Raw genomic sequence first — 22,662 nt, forward strand, 5'->3', positions numbered from 1 at the left:
CTTCATCGATGCTTTGACCTCTATTGAAACTTTACTTTAATTAAACATTATATTAAACTTGTATAGCTGCTTTTGCCATTTTTTAACAGCAGACACAGACACTTCAAATATGCAGCAAAAGCACAAGTGTAACAAATAACATTACTGTTAATTAATGGGTTACACTTGTGATTTTCCTGCTATGACGTCAAAAAGGTCTGTATTTGCCTGCCAGTCACAAACACTGCAGAGTAATGTCATGTGGCAGCATTAAAAGACAACACAAGCCAAACATAGAAATATTTCATCGTCAAAGAGGAACAATAATTAAAAATACAAAACATAAAGCGCCTCAGTAAACTGCTAATTACTGCGGGCTCTTTTTGACTTTTGTCCACTAAAAGTGATTCCTGGCTGTACTTTTTGTTTTGTGTTTTTCTGGTGACCACTTGTTTTGATGGGGGGCTCTCTGTGTTGGGGATGGGACAGGGGTCTGGAGGAAGCGGAGCAGCTGAAGCTTCTGACGGAGTTTCATCTGGATCAAGTGGCCTGGAAGAAAAAAAAAACAGCGACAAACGAAGTAAAACAGAGAAACAAACAATTACGGGGATGCACACTTGCTGATTTAAAACATTTCCCATGTAGATCAGATACAGAGCATAAACGGCGAGTCTCCAGTTGACCTGTCGTCCACTGAGTAGCTGTCGTCCTTGGTCATGGCAGAGCAGCTGGACTCGGAGCTCAGGGACGGAGACGGGCAGGCGGGGAAGGACTTCCCGCTGGAGGACCCTCCATGAGGTGCCCGCTTCTTCGAGTCTCGCTTTCTCTTCTCCTGTAGAGACAGACCCGAAGACGCTCATTTTGTTTTTTGCATGATAACATTTGTAGAAAAAAAATGGGAGAGCTCAGTAAAGACCCCTGCTTACCTGGGTTTGCTCAGATATTACTGATATACTGACCCTCCGACGACCACTGTTCTAATAGAAAAATGAGAGAGAGAGGGGAATAAAAGGCAGATGGAGGTGATGAAATGGTAGTTCTACTGTTCTTAGATGATACAATAAGCCAAATATCTCCATACCTGCTGAGAGCTTCTCTTTCTGTTCTCACTCTCCTCTGGTTCTAGGACAAGAGATCCAGTGGTCAGTCAAATATTTTGCACATGGCAGGCAGACCATTACCTCAGACAGACAGACTAAAGTGTCAGAAACCTGGTGAGGCCCTGGGATCGGTCGAGTTTCTGCACGAGTTCTGCTGCTGGATCGTCTTCTTGGCCTCTTCCAGCTCTGCCACGTTTCTGTCATGTCGCTTCCGCAGAGTCTCCACGTGAGCCACCATGAGCTCGACTGCCCGACTCACTCGAGCCTCCTATCGCGGACAGAAAATAAAGGGGTCCCAGCAGCTGTTGCAGTTGTGAATGGCTTTAGAGATGTGCGTAAATCATTTATGATGCACTGCAGATCAGGAATGAATATGTTACAGATCAATAGGAAGACACTGTTAATGCATAAATAGAAAGAAATGTTGGGTTGCCAGGTTGTGAGTCCAAATTTAAACTCAGGGATCCCACTGACTTCTGTTTTTTCCAGATTTTGTTTACAATTTAGACCGAAATGGTTTATAACCTCTGACAGTGTGATATGGGTTTTGTAATTTTTCTTTGTTTTTGTTTTGTTGGTTCACTCTGTATGCATTCTTTTCATGTTTTCTGATACATGGCTCTATACTTTTCAGCAAGCAAGTCATTTTCCCCCTATATTGTTCTCTCTTTGTCTTGCCTTTATATTTCATTGCCCTTTGTCCTAATTGTATGGGACTGTGGAAAACCTGTTTTTGAAAAGAGCCGCTGGAGTCAGGCCCACAGCTGGTAATGTGTCTTGTTATTGTTGTTGCTCTGTCGTAAAATAAAATGAAATGAAAATGTGTTAAGTGGCGCCGAGCCATCCCGAAAACAATCAGCCTACCTGGTGCACGGCCCCGAGGACCTCAGCGGTGTTGGAGATCCGTTCCACTGTCCCGCCGAGGATGTCGAGAGACAGCTCCAGCCTCTGCAGGATCTTACTGCGCTTACTGTCCAGACACAGGCCCTTCAATGTCTGAAAAACAAACACAAACGCACACGTGTGCCTGCCTTGTGGCGGTGTCATAAAGACTTTCCTCAGCTCATCCGTCTCATACTGTACCTCCAGGGTCTCCCTGCCCCTGGTCAGCTCCAGCTGGATGTTCTCCTCGGCCAGGTTGCGGGCATGCTCCTCCGCCTGCAGCCTCTGCTTCAGGGTGTACTGATCACAGCGGAAAGCCAGTGCAATCTGAGAGAAGGCAGCCTGGAAGCGGAAACCGACCCAGATCGTTCATCTGGCCCAGGTTCTCAGTGCACTAGTACAATTCAAACTTTTCTGAATATAAACTATATTCATTCAGCGGTATATTTTCTTATGGTTGAAATGACAATGAAACTAAACCTTAACCATTTTTTTTAATTTGCTGCCTTCAGCTCAAAATCAGGAACCTCACCACTTATAACCAGCATGAGGACAAAAGGTCACGATTAAAACATTAAAAACACAACAGGCACAACAGGAGCAAATTATTAACCCATGTAATATATCAAGTTCTTAAAAATGCACATTACAAAGAGGAAAAACTGTCAAATTGGATTAATTATAATATACTAAATATATGAATGAGAAGTGTGGGGCCTTACCTCTAAATCTTTCTCTGACATCTCTACACTGTAACAAAAAAAGGAGGGTTGAAAGCTTAACGAAAGGTCAAATAAAATCAGGTTCATTAAAAGAAGTATGATGTTATGTATGACAGTCAATATATCGCACCTGTTGAGGCCTACACGCTCTATGATGGACAGCTCGTTCCAGCTTGTGCCTGGCAGCTCCTCTTGGCTGGTTTCTGTCTCAGAGAAGAAAATCCGGTTTAAATTTAGAGCCATGACACCGGTTATTGGTCTTTTTGTGAGCATTTCTTCATCTTTTACCCTCTTCACTGTCCTCGCTGCCCGGCATGGCGGGTAAAGCGTCACCGTCTGTCTCTGCATCAGGCTGAAAGAAGTTCGCAAAAAGCAGTGGCCCTGTCACTGATCCGTATGAATAGAAGGTGTTCCTCAGTGTTAGCGGGGACAGGCAGGACAGGCGGTAGATTATTTGACTCACCTCAGCGTTCATCACTTCATTAGCTGCTGACTTCACAAGAGTAATCCAAGTGTTCTACTCTGGTGACAACCAGATGAAATCACTCAAATCCTTTCCACGGTTAACAGGCGATTTTTCATTGCTGCTGAAAACGCAAATATATTTTCACAGGTTCCTGTACATGTTTGGTTCAATTTCTCCCTCAGCCTTTCTCCTACACTGAGAATAGATAATCCTATTAAGAGATCCACAGTCAAACCAGAGCAGGACGACCGCCCCAAGAGGCTCATGGGTAGGCTCATGGGTAGGCTCATGGGTAGCTACAGTATATGCCTCTTATCGGTTGCTGTGTTTTTATCCACAGTAAAAAGGGATTATTTGGATTTCTTTAACTGGCCGGTGGATGCATAGAGAGGGGTTTTAAGACATTTACTGTCACAAGACCTGAGACAAAGGGGTGCAGGGGTCCCATGAACAGCTCAGCTGAGTCAGGACGGGTGGATCCCAACTATCATCAGTTCATCATATTCATGAGAGTTTGAAGCTTATTTTTGTATTAGGAGCACAGGAAGCCCCACACAGGTGAATGCATTGTGAAGCACCAGGGTAATAATCCAGGGTATTTTTTTAATAGCTTTTTGCCAATATATTTTTCCAGAGGACCTTAAGATAGATTTATGTGTATTTATATTGTTACTATACTGTTTTGTTTGTGTATTCTATGTTGTTTACATTTTTTTTTTTTTTTTAAAGTTTCTAGTTTTTAATTCTGGCCATGTCAGACACAAACTTCTGTTGTGTTGACAGAACTAATGTTTTCTGATTCTTAAGTCAATAACACATAAAACCCTGGGAAATGGCTGCATCACTGACAAAACAGCAGATATGAATATTATTTACGTAATATTGTCATTTTTATATGTCTGTCTACTCTGTATATATGACATTATGGTCCATCTGAACATGTTGGAAGAGGGATTGTTCCTTTGTTGCACTCCCTGAGGTTTAAGTTTGTGTTTTTCCATTATCTAAACTGAGGGTGTAATGACAGAGCTTTGTGCATGTTGTGCAGATTATAAAGCCCATGTGATTCTGGGATATACTGATATTTGACTTGTCTATTGCATATATGTTCACTGAGAATGATTTTCTGCAAAAAGCTTACCATGAACTGAGATAATTACATTACTAAGTAATCTTTAGCATTTATTATTAGTTTTAAAATGAAAATCACTGCAAATAACCAAAAGTGAAAATAAGGCAGCTTTGAAAACCAGTGTTAGCATTGAACATAAAGCTGACAAATAAAAAAAGACCCAAAAACAGTCAACTTTGGATCATCTCCACTTCTTTTATTAACAGAAAAGATGTAATTTAGTAGAGGCGTTGGGGTTTGCCCATGGTGCTCTTGATGTAGAGGGCACGCACGTTCTGCCAGTTCTTCTTCAGCAGGGAAACCAGGAAGTTGACAGCCAGGTGGATGTTGTACACAAGCTCATCCTCTGTCATCTTCACGTGTCCTACAGCCACAGCCAGACAGAGCACCTACAACACAAAGAGCAACATTCAGTGACCCAACAATCCATTTCTTCAATAGATAGAGTTTAGAACTAGGGTTGGATTGAAATAAAGTTTAAGAAAAGAGATTTTCCCCAATTAATTGCAATTTTTAACCGAATAATCCAATATTGATTCTTAAAGTCCAGAGATGCAACTTTGCATTTGCGGTTAATGTTATGAGCTGCCTGTGGTTACTTGTTGTGAGTGGTAAGTGGGTCTATGTTGTAGAAATTGAGTTATTACAAAATGCACAGAAATGTTATTTTAAGTTAAAAAGTAACAGGTGACAGCTGCTATATAAAGGCAGCTTCGAGTCACAACAGTCCTGTAAAGTGTGGCATGAATAGTTACAGTCTCAGCAGACCCACTGCAGTTTACTGGACAGTTTTTTATTTAAGTAAACAGAATATAGAAGAAACTTAAGTTCCCAGGATAAAATTCGGAGAAGCACTTTAAGCAACATTGGTATCTGATTTAACTGAATCAAGCATCAGAGTCCATTCTTGAAGCAGTGAATGGGGACTTATCGGGAGATCAGTGTGGACTATCCAGCACTATTTACAACAGATGAATTAAAACTGGACATAAGCCAGAAGAATACAACATTTTCAAATTTGGGTGCTGCTGAACGTACCTTCTTCATCTGGAATTTGATGGTGGATTTAACTTCGTCCACCTTGGTGTTCAGGTTCTCATTGTGGGTGAGCAGGGAGGGGAACTTGCCGGCCTTGTTCAGCCCAGGACCCAGGATACGAGGGATCTGCTTGATCAGAGACTCTGAGGCCAGGAAGGCATCGTACTTCTTGGCTAGAAGGGGACAGCAGGAAACGAGCAACATTAAAACAACAAATAATTTCAATCATTAATGATCAGATGTCTTTTGAGTCATGTTCTGAATTCGTACCAAGCTTCTTGACCAGCTTTTTGTTCTTGTTGAGCTTCTTGAGAGCCTCGATGTCCATGTGTGGCATGTCAGCAGCTTTGGCCTCGTCACAGTGCTGCTGGTCTCCCAGGACGCACACGGAGAACTTTGGCCTGGGCAGAGTCTTCAGCCTGTGTATTAACAAAGCAGTTAGCAACAATGCTCACGACCCCATTTCAAGCCCAGGGTTGTCGGTTGGTAGTATGGCAGGGTGTGGCTGAGAGAAGAGACGGCTCACCTGGACCTTTTTTTTTTTTTTAACATTATCCATCACCTCTTATATTGGTGGATAATCTTTCATTTCCTGTCTGAATGTAGTGTTACCACATGTATATACCTTCTATGTTACTATCATTGTACAGCGTATATTCAACACTCCAGTTATTCTTTAGTCTCTATTCTTATTTTCAGTTTTTATTTAGTCCAGTTATCATATATAATTGCCTTTTTTTTACCTACCTCGATGTTTTATGTGAAGTGGCTGTTTTAATACTGAACTTTCCCTTTGAGATTAATGAAATACTCTTATCAATTAATCCTACTATACTTCAATGTTGGCTGCATGTCCTGCAATTTTTGGCAAATAATTTTGGGCTAAAACTAGTTTCGTAGATCACTTTGGAAAAAACATTACATGCATTTAAAAGTGATAAATGCTCATTCATCTGAGATATCTACAGCTGTTTGATTTACATCTGGAACATTAAAATACTCTGCCATCCCCCAAATGACATCTCCCTGATTTTACTGTTAAGTAGAAAAATTCTTACCCATACCACCAGCGTGGCCGGTGTCCAGCTGACCTCTTTGGTAACATAATGTAAATTGGTCGGCCTGAGGACATGAACTTACCAGCTCTGCCACTCAAAGCCTCCCCTCATGTTTTAAGACCCAGGGTAGGGGTCCGTCTGCTTCGCCTTCACCAGCCAAGGCTGAGTCGGCTCAGTCAGACTACCCAGAGTACTTCTCCATGTGCACCCCTGGCCTGTCTAGACAATTTTTAAAATGTACCAAGCCTCTACTGGCCGTGTAAAAAGGGCCGTTTTAACACTCAGACAGGGCTGGAAGAACACAGGGAAAAGGTTGGGTGAGACAGTAAAGGGTCGAACCTGACAGTGCCGGAGAAACGCTTGTCCTTCTGGGGATCATAGTTTTTCAAGCTGATCTGCAGCTCCACCGACTCCACAAACCTACAGAAAATCAGACAAGTTACACTTTTTACACTGCAGTGTTTACGCCTAAAGACCTTTTTAATACCAAGAATGTAATTTAACATATGATTTACTGTCATACCAGTCAAAGTGTGAAACATTTAAGTTAAAACCAGCAGGCATGATGATGCAGTGATGTTTATCTCAAATTTTTATCAATACCTCGCAGAGGTAATAACATTGATCAATTATTAAAGACAGCCTTGACAAGCAGCAGAACATGAAAGGATTAACCAATGGGGAAAAAAAAAGTCAATCTGGAACAGCGGCACCAGAGATTTTTCAACCAGTTTTTCACATACAAAAATATTTAATAAGTGACATTACTGTAACAAAGTAGAAACAGTGTTTAAGACTTTTGTTTATCTAATGTTAACCTTTTTAATACTTAAAAAAAAAGCATGTTAAGGAAACAAATCGGTGCCTTCGAAAACTTAAAACTAAACAGATACTCAGCAATTTTCAGGCGACTGCCTTTTATTTAAGTCTTGATTGCTACATGTCCACCGGACTTGATATGAACTTACTTCCTTGGCTTGGCCACAGAGCCCTGCAGGACTTCTTTCACGGCTTCATACAACGTGTCCCTGGAGACCTTACTGTAAGACAGAAAACATGTTAACGCGAAATGTCTCGCTAAGCCCAGGTCATCGGCGGTGCTGAACTGTGGCGACGAAAAAGTCCTAAACACGTACAAAGTGCAAAACGATGGGAGCCAATATCATCTAGTAGAGCTGATCTAAACATCTGATGTTGGATGGTAAACATAGAAGTGTTTTTAATTCGTGGATGACGGTGGATTCAATCTGAAATTTAACGTGGGGTCCTTCGCCGGCGGATGAACCGGTCCCGTACGATACTATTAGCCTCATCTAATTCAGAAAAACTGGACCAAATAAGACAACTCCCGGATCACATAACAACACTACGGGTTTAGGCTGCTAAAACAACTGAGCGTAAGTGTGGAAAATTTTTATTTTTTCGTATTTTTATGTTTAATTGACCCTAACCTCATTTTCGCAGCTCGTTCCTCCCGTGTCGCTACGCTGAAAAGGAAGTGCTGTAGGAAGTTACGCAAAATAAAGGCGCCCGTGGCGACGTCACCGAAAAACGTACACGACGTTTTTATTATTAAATATGAAAAAAATACTTATATATTATTTTATACATATATTTTATTTTATTATTATTAACCGTGTCATTTATTCAATACTTCTCTTTCTCTTTTTAAATTTGTACATATTTGGTCTCTGAATAGTATTTTATAGTACTTTGAGCGCTGTGCTCAGTGTCGGAAAAAAATAAAATTGTCAAAGGAGAGTTGCAGTCTAAATGTAAAGGTTCCTTTGCAGGACACGACAACAAAACAAAAAACCTAACAACAACCCAATAGAAAATAGCAACAAAACAGAAAAAACAACGAAATTAAAAAATAATAAAACATTTTAGTAAATGCAACAATAAAAAAAGAAAACACAACATTTCAAAAATCGCAGAAACACATCAAAATTTTAGAAAACAAAACAACAAAACAGAAAACACAAGTTTCACAAAAACGGAAAAGATAAGGTCAACAAGTCTTACTCATGATTGGACAGCACCACAGCTACTTCAAATGTTTCAATTCTATTTTAAATAATACAAATTTTGCTCTGATATGACTTTCTAACAATATATGTGCAGTTTGCACACTTTTGGGAACAAAGAAATATCAAAGGGGAACTGCTGGCTAAATGTTAAAGTTACCAATAGAACAAAGTTCAAAAGATTCCGTCTTTTTATTTAAACTACAGTATATGCAGTTCAACAAGCCATTGGGTGTGTGTGTGTGTGTGTGTGTGTGTGTGTGTATATATATATATATATATATATATATATATATATATATATATATTTTATTATTTTTTTTTTCCAGCAGCTGTGGTTTCTCCTCTTAAGAGCAAATGTTTAAAAAAAAAAAGTTAAAAAAAAAAAAAAAAGCAACACTTCAATATGAAAATAATCCTTTATAACTTTAAGTCCTGCAGAATAAGGCAGAACAGCACAAAAAATTTTACTATATTTCATGCAGCAGAAGGGCCTCTGTCAGTGCTTTATTATTACATACAGCATAATGTTAAACAGATGCTTTAATATATAAGCATCATTTTACTGTTAAAACTGGTCGATGTGGAAATAATTCTTGTTAGTTTAGTTTAGTTCAGTTTAGTTTAGTTTAACTGTGCATCATATTTTATAAGCAGATCCTATTTTGTAAAATCTGAATCTGCGGGGTAACTAGTCTCTATAACTCTCAAATAACTGCAGTGGAGTAAAAAGTACAACATTTCGCTCAGTTTTTTTTTTGAAGTAGAAAGTTAGGAAGCACTAAATTCAAATATTCAGGCAGAACACCTCAAATTTGGCTTTAAGTATAGTACTTATACTTAGTAGCATTCCGGCACCATATATTTTTAATGTTAGACACATATTGTGGCAGTTACGTGGGGAATTATTTGGTTACTAAATTCAATTTACCATTAAGAATGAGCTATAAGTCTTCCACACCTAACAGTTACAACAAAAAATACAAGACAACGAAAGAGATTTTCAGGTTTACCGTCTGTTCTGAAACAGTCCTGAGAAGAGATCTAATCATACAAAACTGAAAACTCCTCTGGTAGTGGAACATGGCCTCAAGTGCACAGATCAAAAAAAAAATCATCATCAAGTTTTTGACTAGGATGAATGAATTCTGGGTAAATTATGACTCCTTTCAAACTAAAACACTGGTGACTGAACTAACTAACTAAATAAGTAAAATAAAAAATATTTGTGTTTACATTTCATTAATTCTGTTGACATGTGTCTAGGCCATCACATGATGAATATGACAGCAGAATGATTTCAGGTAAAGAAAAGTCAGGAACGCAAATGTTATCGTTTTTGAAATATTTTGAATAACATTTTTAAAATAAGATGTGATTGTGGGGGGGGGGGGTTAATAATGAGAGGAGATATCAGTCATGATCAAACTGGTGGGTTGAGGTGCTTCATTTCAAAGTCACTTTATTGCCAAGAAGTAGACAAGAACTGATTTTAACAGGTTTATTAACATGCATTAGGTCAGAAAAAAAAACTCATGGGTAAAACTTTAAGTCCCCCTATTTAGCATTTATAAGCACTATATAAACATGTAATAAATACTTAATAATCAATTACAATGTAGCTATAAGCAGATATAAGTATTTATTGATTAACGTCAAAGACTATAACTCCTCCTATAACACATCCATAAGTGGAGGCTGGTGTATAAACATATAATGACTGATAATATAGTAAAACACACGTGTAATAATATAAAATATGTCTTCAGAGGAGACGTTATACTTGCTGATAGATACTGTACATTTATTAACACTTTAAATGTTCGTATCTCTTCTCACAACTACTTTGTAATAGTTTATACACCATTTGTTAAATGTGTGCATACTGCTTATAAATGCGTAGTAGAGGAACTTAAAGTAAATTGTTATCACTTCATGTGTGCGTTATTCTTTTCAAAGCAGCCTGAAGAGACTTTTTCAGGAAGGTCTCATTTAACAACAGGCAACCAGACAGGGAGTGTTTGTGTGCAGCAGTCACCTAGAAAAAAAGATTAATACATATACAGTAAGATTACAAATACTATGTCAACCGCTGTTCAGCCATTATGCGTGATATAAATTTACAAACTCACATGGCTGCTATATTTGGTGAGCACTGTTAGCATCATTTTCGCAAACTTCACAGACTTTGTGAACTGAGGACCCTGGCTGACGAGCTGTTCAGTGAATTGTGTGAACACTTCTTCATTCAAGTCAGGCTGAAAGAAAAGAAAAAAAAAAAAAACATGCAACAGTATGTTATATAAGTATATAACAGTGAATATCTTGACTAAGTGGAGCACTTTTCCCGTGAATAAACATTTGGCTCACCTTGGAGTCTAGCAAGCTGTGGATAATGGAGAGCAATGCCTCACTCCATGCAATTTTGAACGTCATTCTGGAAGAAAAATAAGGTAAAAGACTGCATCAACAAACAAACAATAAACATCTGAGCACAGAATATTATTATTCTGTGGTTCTTTGACATGTTACAGCAGTGAAGTAGAAATACAGGATTTAAACATTTCATCTCACTGAAGCAGCAATAGTCTGTAGTGGGAATCCAGGCAGCCTTCTATCAGCCTGTTCAGCAGCTCAGCCTGTGGATTCCCTGAAAAAAGAAGAACAAACAAACACAAAAAAAAAATAGAAGATCAATTGATGTTAGGGCCAAGGACTGAGTAAAAGGTCCTGGCATGGTCCTCCATAACATCAAAGCATCTGTGTTGTTTATGTGTACTTGAACCAGGACACTGAATCCAGCTACAGGACTCCTGCTCCGCCACTGACGGACTCTGATCCCCCTTACACAAACTGTGCTAATTAATGATTCATTCACTCAGTCGAAATTCAGCCTTTTCCTCACCTATGTTCTTCTCCATTAGAACTGGTCCGACCAGAGCGTGGCACATTGGTCTGGGATATTGGCTACACAGTGATGTTGCTGCAGTAACCAGGCATCTGGAGGCCGGTTCTGACAGGGAAAGGACCTGCACATGTAGTACCGGGACATCCTATCAGTATCAAACACAGCCGCACAGGTTGCATCGTTTGCATATCCATTGATGTACCTTCTCCAGCAGGAGGCTCTTGATGAGTGTTGCTGCTGAGCTGTAGCTGAGGTCAAGAGAGAGAGTCAAGACACTGCTGCACAGTTTAGGCAGAGTCTGCTCCGGTAAAGCAGGCAAACTCAGCGTGCTACATAACACCTCCATCTAAAACAGGAGAGGTAGAAAAGTGGGATTTGTGTCATCACAGCCCATCAGCGGTTGAATGTATAATATGAGTGGTTTAGAAAAGCTTCCTGACTGGTCAAGGGGAGCTATAAAGCACAGTGAGCTGCAGTCTGACACTAAACTAACCAGGCTGGTAGTTAATCATTTTTCTTCTTGGTTTCTCCACTTTATTTCATGTACTGGAGTAGAATGTCAATTCCTGCTGCCTTTGTGAGACTTGTGTTTGATTTTTGTTGGGATGTTGTCTTAATTATAATTTCTGAGCCTGTATTTGTACTGGTGTTATGTTGCAGAACACTGAAAGATGTAACTAATATTTTGTCCCCATATACTGTCAATTAATGGGGTGGATAAAATATCACAAACGCCCTTGAATATAATGCAGTAAAAACAGAAGTGTTAATGCAGGAGTGAAACATTTTAAAAAGTCAGCTATAAAATTTTGAGGACAGACTTGGGCAGGGTCACAGTCATTCAGCACTTTGAACACATCCATGGAGCTCTGGTCCCACTGCAAACAGACAATACAAATTATTATTGTAATACCAAATATCACTTTAAGTCTGTGCTAAGTGTGTCGGCTGATGAAAGAAAACATTTCTTCTTACCTCTGTCTGACTTTCCAGTAATTCTTTTATTTGAAGAACAGAGACCTAAAAAAAAAAAATTAACAAAAATATTAGGCCAATTTTGTTATTTCAACTGTAACCTGTGTGATAGAACCAAATATAAGGGCCTGATTAGTACACTTGATTTGATCACTGTGGGGGAGGAAAAAAAAAAAAAAAAAAATCGCTTTCAGGAGGGTATCCAATCATCATTTGAAAATTCAGTTCCTTTATGGAAAGAAAAATCTCTAAAATGGAGAAAACGGATGATACATTTCCGTTTGGACAGGAAAGACAAAGCCTGTGCTTCCTTATAATGTCCATACCTTTATATGTTCAGGCAGGGAATGACTTGGACTGTCTGGTGCTGCCTGTTCTTCAGCAGGAGTTTCTGCTGGAGCATCTCTTTCTAACCTTCCTGATGTCACCTCATTTGTGCTCTGTTCTTCTGCATCAACACGCTCACCACCACAGCCATCCATCTTTATCCGTTTAATCTGGTGTCCCGTTTCCTCATCGCCTGAGTCCAGAGTGACAAAACTGCCTTTCCTTTTCCTTTGAGTCCCCAGCTCCGATAAACCAGACGCTCGCAGAGATTCAGATTCTACTGTTTGACCGCTGAGGCACTTGGCCCATCCTCCGGTCTCACCAAAACCAACCAAACGCTGTGACAGCTCCTTGAGTCTCTGGCTGCATGGTCGAGTGTACAGGGGCTCCTCATTGTGAGTCCCCAGGCTTCTCTCCAGCTGTCTACCCAAAGCGGTGACCCAGGGGTTTGGATGAGAGTCCTGGCTCAGGCATTTGAGCAGATGGAGGATAGAGGTCTGAGGAAGAACTGAGTGAACCAGGTAGATGAAGGACAGCAGATTTTGTTTGAACAATACTGGAAACAGGCACACCAGGGGTTTACTAGAATAAATGAGGGAAAAAATGGGTGTGAGAAATAGGCACAAGTATGTGACATCATATGGTAGCAGATGTCAACAGTTTGTATTTGGTAGAGCTGAAAAAAGTAGTCGATCAATCGATTGACAGAAAAATAATCATTCGATCATTAAATTTAAAAAATCTGCATCTACTTTAATACCTGACTAATTGTTTCAGTCATTTTTCAAGCAAAAATAGTGAAACAATGCCAGTGAAACAAAGTATGTGCAGATTTCAGCCTCTCAAATGAGAAGATTTGCTGCTTTTATTTACCACATATCATTGTAAACTTGTAAACTATATTTTGGGGGTTTCAGACTTTTGGTCGAGCAAAATTCTTTTGATGAAATCAAATTCAGCTCTGCAAAGTTTTAATGGGCATGTTTCTTTTTTACATTTAATTGACTAAACAATTAAACACTTAATCTAAAAAAGAATCAGCAGATTAATCGATAATGAAAATAATCGTCAGCTGCAGGCCTGGGGTTAGACTAGTACTTATGGACTTAATTTATTACCTTTCTGGTGCATAGTTGAAGATTATAATGGCAGTGAGAAAGTTGAAAAGGTATTAAGCAGAAGTCAGTGGCGTGACATGTTGTAGTTCAAAGCACAATCAGTGATTGAAATGTAGTAGATTAATCAGAGTATTAAAAATCAAAACACCAGTTTTAAACCTGCTTTCTCTCTAAAACTGACTCCCCCTTATCACAAAGAATAATAACTAAAGCTAAATTAGACTATTTAGATTCATTATGCTTTAATAGTTTTGACTACATCAAGAATACTGCGTGTACACTAGTAAAACGGGCCTGTATATTCACTGAAATATGACTGATAAAATAGGCCTTTTCAACTGAGGTAATTTTGACCTCTCAAACACAAGTGCAACAACTAACACTAAAAATGCCTTTAATTATTGTTGCCAGTGCTGGTAATGAGCATACGGTCTCACTGGCAGTGGTGGAACAAGTACTTAAATAATTTACTTAAGTAAAAGTACTAATATAACAATGTAGGTCCATCATTCAAAATCCTGCAAAAGTTTAACTGGAGTGTTACTTTAAATAAAAAAATTACTCATTCTGCTGAAAAATGCCCCCCGTAACTGATATATTATACAGTATATTACATTATTAGATTAGGTTGTTAATACTGATGCGTCAATGCTTAATTAGGATTTTATTGATGTCGAGTTAAGAGTTAGTTTTAAATACTGAGTATACAGTTAGGTAGTTTGGCCCAGTGGTTCCTTATCTGGGGGATTGTAAGATTTAGGGATTCTGAGGGGATGTGAGATGATTAATGGGGAAGTAAAGAAGGAAAAAACAGGGTTCTGTTACACATATGTGTATTATATTTGGTGACATTTATCTAGGCTTTGCTTCTTTTGTGAAATACTGGCTAATTTGACCTCTTTGGGTCTCAAGCAATTATTTAAATGAGAAGTTTAGAGGGAAAATCTTTGTGATTGGACCACTAACAACTCAGACATCTTGAGCGTGACAAAGGGCCCCAACTAGACACTGCTTTTTTTGTAAGGGGTCACAGGCCAGAGAGGTTTGGAGCCACTGGCTTAATATTTTACAGTGTATATTATATTTGATTTGATTATCATATGTCATACATACCATATTCAGGGACTTTTGAACCATTATATTTTATATTATTAGATTGGTATTACCTATGCATCATGTATAAACACCATTTTACTGCTTGGTTGAGGTGAAGGCAATTTTTTTAAATATAAATCATTATCGATTAATCTGATTTTTTTTTTTTAATAAAATCAATTTATTTTTTGGTTTGTAAAACTAAAAAAAATGCCCATCACAATTACTCCAGAGACCAGAGTGACACCCTCACATTTCTCATAAATAAAATAAAACAGAATAAAACCATTTAAGTTATTACAGGGAAAAGCAGCAAATCCTCACATTTGAGTAGCTCAAAAAATTAAGTTTGCCATTTTTACTTGAAAGATGAAACGATTGTCAAAATAGTTTGTCATTTGACTAATTCAGCCCATTTTTTCAGCTGTAGTTGTGTGTACAGGTGGGTATTCTGATCAATAAAAAAGATTCACACATTCTATAAGCTCTTCATGTGTTTTACATTTAAAAGCTAGGAACTAAAGCTTTCAAATGTGTGTAGTGGAATAAGAATACAACATTTTTCTCTGACAATATAGTTTAGTACAATTGTAAATAGGCATGAGAAGATTATCAAGTAAAGTACCTCTAATGTTAACTTAAGTAAATGTACAGTTAGTTACTTTCCACCACTGCAAAATTCCCACACTTAGCTCGTCGACCGTTTCTATGGCAACAAATGTCAAAACGCTGATGTTACCATGGCAAATTCGAGGATAAAGACAACCTGTTCTGTCTCTCCAGTCACCGGTACAACAACCTCTAACTCTACATTGGCCTTACACCCTGTATTTCTCACACACTGCTGCGTTCTTTTACTCACGCAGTTAGCGGCTGGGCTCCAATCTCCGGACTGGTTATTTCGTCTTGGCACAGAGTTTCCATGAAGTTAGACAGTGACATTTCGGGGTTAGCCCGCTGCTGCCTGTGGAAGACGCCCAGAGCCCTGTGCGCACCGGAGGCTCCAGCCATTAACGACCGAACCAGCAGCTTCGACCGACTGTCAAACCGACTCAGAAACATACCGGCGTTCAGAGTCCCGGGTTAAGTTTTACAAGTCTACCGGTGCCAGTGTCACCCCGCCAGTTTTGTTGACATTTCTTCTTCGCGAGTGTAATTTGACCAAATCTCCGTTCCACATCGCCACCTAGTGATGGAGTCAGACGCAACAGATTCCAGCTTCAAGTTAGGGATTCAAACTTACCAATTTATGATTGTAAAAGTGTCAATAAAGAGCTCACACCTTTTCAGTGAGACAACGTGTGAAGCAATGTTTTATTTTCTGTGTACAAGTACAACTTGTTTAAAAGAAATAAAATCTTAACATTTTGTGTTCTTGCCAAAACCAGGAAAAGGGTGTCATTACTACCTCTTGATGCAAGTATCATCAGTAGTGGACATGAGGAAGAACAGGTACAGTACACTTTTTATCTTTAGACAATTAAAACTACCATCCACACAACACTTTAAAATATCAAAATGATGCAAGCTGCTAGGAGAGAAGTCAGATATGAGCACTCAAATCAGTGAAGAGGTTAAAGGGGTATTTAGCAATCTGCAACATGTTTGAAGCACTATGGCTATAGGAGGGTCAACACTCAATTACAAGGACACAGATTAAACACAAACTCATTAGAGATAGACCAAATCTTGAATTTCTATCTGGGGTACTTATATCTAGGGCAGGGGCAACAAATCATGTGCTGTTGAGAGCCAAGTGTACACAGTCTTACCAGACTGTAGAACATAATTTCCAAGACTAGTTCTTCTCTGGTCGAATTACCTGCTGTAGTCTAATTAAAAACATGACCACACTTGGCACTCCATAGTGCATGGTTGATGTCCCTGATCACGGCTGCTCAAAACACAGCTATGTGTTCTCCTGGGGCCAATGATTACATAAAGTTGAAGCCCCATTCAGTGGTTTCAGGCACTGACAAAAAGAATGAAAAAGGCTCAGAAACCATACTCCTCAGTTAGGTAAAAAGGAAAGTCAAAGTCTTCGTCATCATCGTCACCACCGAGAAGGGTCATGGCTATGAAAAAATTAAGCAGATCTACACCATCGTAGTCGTCTTCATCTTCTGTAGAATACTGTGAGCAGGAAACAAATGCAAGGGAAAAGTAAAACACACCGACATATTATCTCATGCATACCAACAATCATGAGAACCTATAGCACACTTGAGGATTAAAGTATATTTACCGGAAATGAACTGTGACGTGTAGGTTTATCATGTCGATAAAGGCACTCCGTTTTGAAGGGGCAGCATCTGTATCGTGCATAGTAACTGCAACTTTTCTTACTGTAATCAGAAAGATGAGACAGAACTGGAGGGAGTCTTCAGCTGCATGTGTGCATTTGTCAAACGCAAAGAATTCAGCACTGGCTTGAGATTCAAAGCAAATTGTGCATTTAACTTTATGTAATACTAAAAAAACAAAACAAAAAAAAGTAACCACATTTTGTACTTGGCACCAATGTAGCACTTTTAGTATTCTTCATAATTGACATAGAATTCTGTCAATAATGTTAAATCTTATAGGCCACCTTTATTTGAACGCTATATCAGTTTGGTAAAAAACAAAAAAACATTTGTTTTAAATTGCATTACAGAGCTACTTAAACCTACAAGACTTCTGTAGCTGTGCACACAATCAGGTTTTTGCTGCAGTGGGTGATCAGTTTAGGTACATTCAGCCATTAGTGGTTGAGATAACTGGGTTAATTTAGAAACTTTTAAAACCATAGGTAGGACTGATATACGTAGCAGGCTTATTGGAATTTGTCTTTACTGGCCAAGTTATCAGTGCAAGAAAAGTCTGACAGTCCCATTTGTTTAATAAAAGATTTACACTTTTCAAAAATTTCATTTTGAGGATGAAGCTCTCCATTTGCAAACCTTTGACATGCTCTCTCCACTAAATATTAAAAGCGAGATACTTACTGTCACTGACTAACTTTTGGATCATTTTTATTTTTGGAACCTGAAGACTTATTTTGGTAGCATTTGAAAATAAATGTTTGAGTTGCTGATTAGTGTCACACACTGCCAGATGTGGTGGCTCTGGCACATTGTTATGCCTTTGAGGTTTTCAATTGCAACCAAGTTTCATCAGTAACCTATAGCATGTCAGGAAAAGTCAAGCTGAGACTGGACTGGCATGTCCAGTATGAAGAAAAGGATCAATGACTGACATCTATGTACTACATACCCAGCGAGGATAAAATAAGGGTAGACTTAAATTCAAAGCCATTTTTTTAAATCTGTGCCAGGTAGGATGAAAATCATTCACACTGCAGTGATGTGGTCATTTAAGAGATTAATTTCAGCCATGTTAGACCTGAATCCACTGGATCTGGCTGCACCAGCTCTTCATAAATCCATCATTAAGTTTGAACATAAAGTCCTTCCTAAATTTAGTGATTTCAAGTTAATTTTGAAGTGGTTTACTAAAATCGGTTGGCGCCATTAAAACTTGTGAAATGCATTTACTTGTACAGACTTTATCATCATGTGTAAATATTTTGATAGGACACATGAAAACAATTCCCAATCAATCAATGAACTATGTAAACAGGAAGTCACTGTAGCCTCACAAGCTAGCATTATCTTCCAAAATTGATAGTTCAACATTTTTTTTTTTTTTTTTTTAAATGAAGGCATTACTTTGCCAGAGTTTGTAGTATTCATACAGTTTAAAATGAATGGGACATGTCCAATTATGCTCCACTTACAGTAGAACTAGGCTATGGTTCACTCTTATTAACTGCTGGTGCAACCGGCTCCTGCTGTAGTGATTAGTGCCACAATCAAAACAATCTCTCGGCGTACCTGAATTTCTCTTTGAAGGCAGCAATTATACTTTCCTTTGCTTGTCCTTCAACCCAGTATTTGTTTGGCACATAAAAGGCAGACCTCACTCGGCACTGTGGGCAGCTCCTGAGGAATAATCATTAAAACTGACGTCAAGCCAGATCCTTTATATTGCATCGTCAGATGCACTTAAATATTACTGAAAAACTTACTTTACCACATCCGGCCCGAGGTCTTTTGTTTTCCTCCAGGTCATGATGCATTGTAAACAGAATGAGTGATTACAGTTTGGCAAGATTCCAAAAACATGGTGTCTTGGATCTGTCTTTTCATACACCTTGTCCATGCAGATGCCACAGGTCACGTTTTTACTCTGGAGGAAGGTCACCATTTCCTTTACTTTCCCCTGGGTACAAAAGGCTGCAGCCGCCGCCCCGTCCTCTGTTGTTTCAGCTGAAGAGGTCTGCTGAACACAAAAACTTTGCAATCAGTAAAGGCCTCCAGGGTTTCATCTAGTTTAGTTCACTACTATTCCCTGTAGAACAATCACACGCAACACCGAAAAATAGATACAAACCTTCTCATTTCTTCCATCACATGCACCTGCTTGAGCACCGTCTGAGCTCTGGACTGATTCGCAAGAAGTAGTTCGAAGAGAGTCAGTATCTGCAAAAAAAAAAAAAAAAAAAAAAAAAAAAAGTAAAGTATGGTGAAATTCTGACCAAAGCCACTTTCACCCATGAAAACATCCAATACCTTGTGATTGTTCCTCGGCGATATCCGATGCCAGGTGCCCAATGTTGTGTTGCGGATTTGAGATATCAACCACCGTCTCTGATCTGCTGCATTCCTGCCCGGACACCACCTCAGCCTGCAGAAGAGCGGGCTCCGAGCCTCTTCTGTCAGGTGGAGCGTGGGCCACACTGGAGGAGGAGACGGCGGGCACTGAGCCTCTTCTACCTGCAACAGCTGCACCAACGTCAGGTTGAAGGACGTGGAGATACCTAGTAGTGGAAAATACTGACAAAGCTAAACACATTTGTGTGCATATCATCATCTTTCATTTAGTTATCTACACAACTGAGGAATTAAAAAAAGAAAGGGCTTACCTGCAGCGGTCGCCATACCAGCATCCACCTTTCTGGAAGTACCTACATATTTGGGTTAACGGTATAACTGGCCATTCATGTCGATAATTACACCTCGGACCAAATCTGCAAGAGCCATTTACGAAATGCCTGCAATGAAGAGGGAAGGGAGTAAATTTCTACCATGTGGTCTTAGAAGTAGAGCTGGTTGTCTCTCTCTTGGAGTCAAGTCACAAGTCTTTAAGAGTCTCAGATCTTGAATGGTAACTAGCCCTTAAAAAAAGGACTAGGAGGACAGCAACTAACAGCATTGTTTTCCATTACTCAATGAAAAAAAAAAAAAAAAAAAAGTCAAAAATGACAAAAGGTCCCAATACCCAAAAAATACTTAGTTAACAGTGATGTGGAAAAGAAAAAGTAAATCCTGGCATTTAAGAGACTGGATGTAGAACGTTTGGCACCGTTTCATTATTTTTGCTCGAAAAATGGCTGAATCGATTATCAAAATTGTTGCCAGCCATTTAATTTTCTATCTATATACCGACTATTCTTTCTACCCCCCCCCCCACAGGAAGCTACATAAGAGTTGAAAAACAACCAAAACGTACTCTACTTACAAATGTCATCAAATAACTGCCAACAATATTAATCAGTAGCTGTTTTCTAACACACACTATGTTTAACTGGAATAAAATTGAGAAATTAAAGCTAAATAAATAAATTAGCTCAACTGTTAATGTTGTGGGAAATCAAGACACACAACTGCTGCAAAAAGTTACCGTCGTTGACTAATTTAGCTAGTTAGCTGTGTCCACATTTGTATTTATCCTCCACAGTCGAGTTTCTTTTTGAATGCGATAACGGACTCAACACGGGGCAGAGGTCGCAGCCAAAAGCTTGACTTCTTGCCAACAGTTTCAGCGAACATCTCACCCTAGCGCCTGATACACACCCACCCGTTTACTCACATGGTTCTCCGCACTCCCCCTTTTTTCATAAAAAAGGTAAATCAGCCACTAAAAGGCGACTTTGCATCATTTTATTTGCAACTATGACAGTCATTTTTAATCGTTAAAAAGTCGCTTTTACGCCGCAACGACCGCATGCGAACGCGGCGCAGCGGCATTTGAAAGTGGCACAATCGCAGATGTCAATAACAATGTCGGTTCTGCCTCGCTCCTACGTTTTGCTCGCTTTGTTGTTTTTTTTTTTTTTTTTTAAACACCACCAAGCACCGCTTACCTACAGATACTTCCACTACGGCCCGAGTCCATCCTCCATGTGTTATGAGCATACCGCCAGGCACCCTCCATCCTGCCGTCTAAATAGTTAACAGCCGGCTGCTTTTGCCAATTAACTTAGCAACGAACCAATAGAAACGTCACGTTGACGTTTGTACGTAACGTTTTCCAAATTTCCATTTATCCATCCGTTAGTCTGAACTCTCCCAAAGTTATGGTAATCTCACCGGAGGGTACTTTAACACGGGGGGAAAGTTGGAAACTTGCAGGCATGTGTAGCTCATGTTTTTAAAAAAAAAAATAGTGGAGAAAAATCAGCGTTTCTAATAAAGTTTATGGGTGAGATGTAACTAAACTAGATCTGCAGTTACATGTGACTATGAGGACGAAATTATTTCAAGTCTTCAGATGTTTTTGTGAACAAATATGTCAATCCATCACTTACAGGCACAGAGGTAGCTTACATTAATATTTTTTTTTTGTGTACTTCCTGGTTTTATCCATCCACATCAGCCAATAAAATCAAATTTGCAATGTTTACCAAAATCAGGAATTAAAGAAAAAAAAAAGAGAGAGAGAGAGACATTTGATGAGGATAGTGGAATAATGTCACAGATCATACATTAGAGGTAGATAGGGATCAAGACAGAATAAGAGCACAAAGAGGAGACTTCTGAAGGTGGAGGCTGTGTACACCACTGCTGACATACTTAAGTCCATTCAGAATAATTACAGTTAAAAAAATAAGTCCTACATAATATGGGAACAAAAACCCAGAAATTTATGAATACTTAAGAGTATTGTAAGGCTTTTACACTTTGTGCCTCTCCCAACAAGACAAATCAGACAGGGTAGTAATCTAGGACTGTGGTTATATCTTGGGTGAATACAGAAAACGACTTATGATACCAGATGCTGGATGTTGATTGATTTCTAATCATCAATTTTCCCAATAATGATATCATGGGACAGTATGCTGGTTTTAGGTAAATCCTGCTAAGGCATTAAATCCAAGTTCCTCATCAAGGAAAAATTTGTTGGTATGCTTGATGATATATTTGGTACAACCTAAGTTGAGTAGGCAGGCATGTAATACGAAAGAACACATATACTTAATACATAAAACAAGATGATAATTCATGTTTTGCCCTTACAAGTATGATCAACAATTACAAATAATTAGTAACATAATTACAAAGAACAAACTAAGAAAAACCTTAAAATGGCAAGTTCAAGATAATTTGCATGTCGAAAGGAAAAAAAAAAAAAAAAGAAAAACATGCTGTCCCTTGTACTTCAACGGGTCATGCGTCAATAGTGTCAGCTTCAGTAAGTAAATCTGTGCAGCATAGTCCATTAGTTACCACTTGGGTAGATGGCTTTAAGACAAAACCTAAATAACTTGGATCTCCACATTTATTGAAAAATGGAAATGGTATTGCACAGACAGCTGCATCGAGAGAGCTCTACACTGCTGGAGCCAGCCCAGTTTGTGTTCTATAAACCAAATGGCAAAGAAAGCAGTCAGTGATGATGATGACGACGATGAGAAAGATGTAAACAAAAACCAATTTGTGCATCTTCAGCTTCACCCAAAGTCTGAGAACAGTCACTCTACCAAAGACGTTGGCATCATAAGAAACTCTTGC

General features: G+C 39.0%; 3 protein-coding genes across 5 annotated transcripts; all 3 read right to left on the minus strand.

The window, feature by feature from the left end:
- Window positions 1-4,456: 4,456 nt before the first annotated feature.
- Window positions 4,457-7,925, minus strand: rpl10a (ribosomal protein L10a). Its single transcript, XM_040153964.1, has 6 exons — window positions 7,829-7,925; window positions 7,346-7,417; window positions 6,717-6,797; window positions 5,590-5,738; window positions 5,320-5,492; window positions 4,457-4,670 (listed from the first exon to the last, which is right to left on the minus strand). The coding sequence occupies exons 1-6, from the start codon at window positions 7,831-7,833 to the stop codon at window positions 4,500-4,502; spliced, it is 651 nt and encodes a 216-aa protein (XP_040009898.1). The 5' UTR covers window positions 7,834-7,925; the 3' UTR covers window positions 4,457-4,499.
- A 1,950-nt stretch (window positions 7,926-9,875) lies between these two features.
- Window positions 9,876-15,909, minus strand: fance (FA complementation group E). Its single transcript, XM_040152853.1, has 10 exons — window positions 15,690-15,909; window positions 12,614-13,196; window positions 12,288-12,332; window positions 12,134-12,190; window positions 11,515-11,658; window positions 11,310-11,433; window positions 10,979-11,054; window positions 10,775-10,841; window positions 10,537-10,662; window positions 9,876-10,442 (listed from the first exon to the last, which is right to left on the minus strand). The coding sequence occupies exons 1-10, from the start codon at window positions 15,887-15,889 to the stop codon at window positions 10,338-10,340; spliced, it is 1,527 nt and encodes a 508-aa protein (XP_040008787.1). The 5' UTR covers window positions 15,890-15,909; the 3' UTR covers window positions 9,876-10,337.
- A 201-nt stretch (window positions 15,910-16,110) lies between these two features.
- Window positions 16,111-21,146, minus strand: mkrn4 (makorin, ring finger protein, 4). Of its 3 annotated transcripts, none has more exons than XM_040152851.1 (8): window positions 21,015-21,146; window positions 19,794-19,922; window positions 19,441-19,688; window positions 19,262-19,350; window positions 18,897-19,147; window positions 18,703-18,810; window positions 17,073-17,172; window positions 16,111-16,960 (listed from the first exon to the last, which is right to left on the minus strand). In XM_040152851.1, exons 1-8 carry the CDS (start codon window positions 21,083-21,085, stop codon window positions 16,823-16,825), a joined length of 1,134 nt encoding a protein of 377 aa, XP_040008785.1. In that variant the 5' UTR covers window positions 21,086-21,146; the 3' UTR covers window positions 16,111-16,822. The 3 variants fall into 3 exon arrangements, with proteins under 3 accessions (XP_040008785.1, XP_040008783.1, XP_040008786.1); XM_040152849.1 differs by having other exon boundaries at window positions 18,897-19,150; XM_040152852.1 differs by lacking the exon at window positions 21,015-21,146 and having other exon boundaries at window positions 18,897-19,150; window positions 19,441-19,713; window positions 19,794-19,916.
- Window positions 21,147-22,662: the final 1,516 nt, after the last annotated feature.

The sequence above is a fragment of the Xiphias gladius genome, chromosome 18 (assembly GCF_016859285.1).
Source record: "Xiphias gladius isolate SHS-SW01 ecotype Sanya breed wild chromosome 18, ASM1685928v1, whole genome shotgun sequence".
Classification (NCBI taxonomy): domain Eukaryota; kingdom Metazoa; phylum Chordata; class Actinopteri; order Istiophoriformes; family Xiphiidae; genus Xiphias; species Xiphias gladius.

Coding starts and splice junctions, on each gene's coding strand:
- mkrn4 (XM_040152849.1), bottom strand. CDS start 21,085: ATGGAGGGTGCCTGGCGGTATGCTCATAACACATGGAGGATGGACTCG. Junction 19,351..19,440: donor CGCCGAGGAACAATCACAAG/GTATTGGATGTT, acceptor TTTTTTTTGCAG/ATACTGACTCTCTTCGAACT. Junction 19,151..19,261: donor GTGATGGAAGAAATGAGAAG/GTTTGTATCTAT, acceptor TTTTGTGTTCAG/CAGACCTCTTCAGCTGAAAC.
- rpl10a (XM_040153964.1), bottom strand. Junction 6,798..7,345: donor TCTGTGGCCAAGCCAAGGAA/GTAAGTTCATAT, acceptor GATTTTCTGTAG/GTTTGTGGAGTCGGTGGAGC. Junction 5,739..6,716: donor CGTTTCTCCGGCACTGTCAG/GTTCGACCCTTT, acceptor GTTAATACACAG/GCTGAAGACTCTGCCCAGGC.
- fance (XM_040152853.1), bottom strand. CDS start 15,889: ATGTTTCTGAGTCGGTTTGACAGTCGGTCGAAGCTGCTGGTTCGGTCG. Junction 12,333..12,613: donor CCCTGCCTGAACATATAAAG/GTATGGACATTA, acceptor TTTTTTTTTTAG/GTCTCTGTTCTTCAAATAAA. Junction 11,434..11,514: donor AGAGCCTCCTGCTGGAGAAG/GTACATCAATGG, acceptor CTACATGTGCAG/GTCCTTTCCCTGTCAGAACC.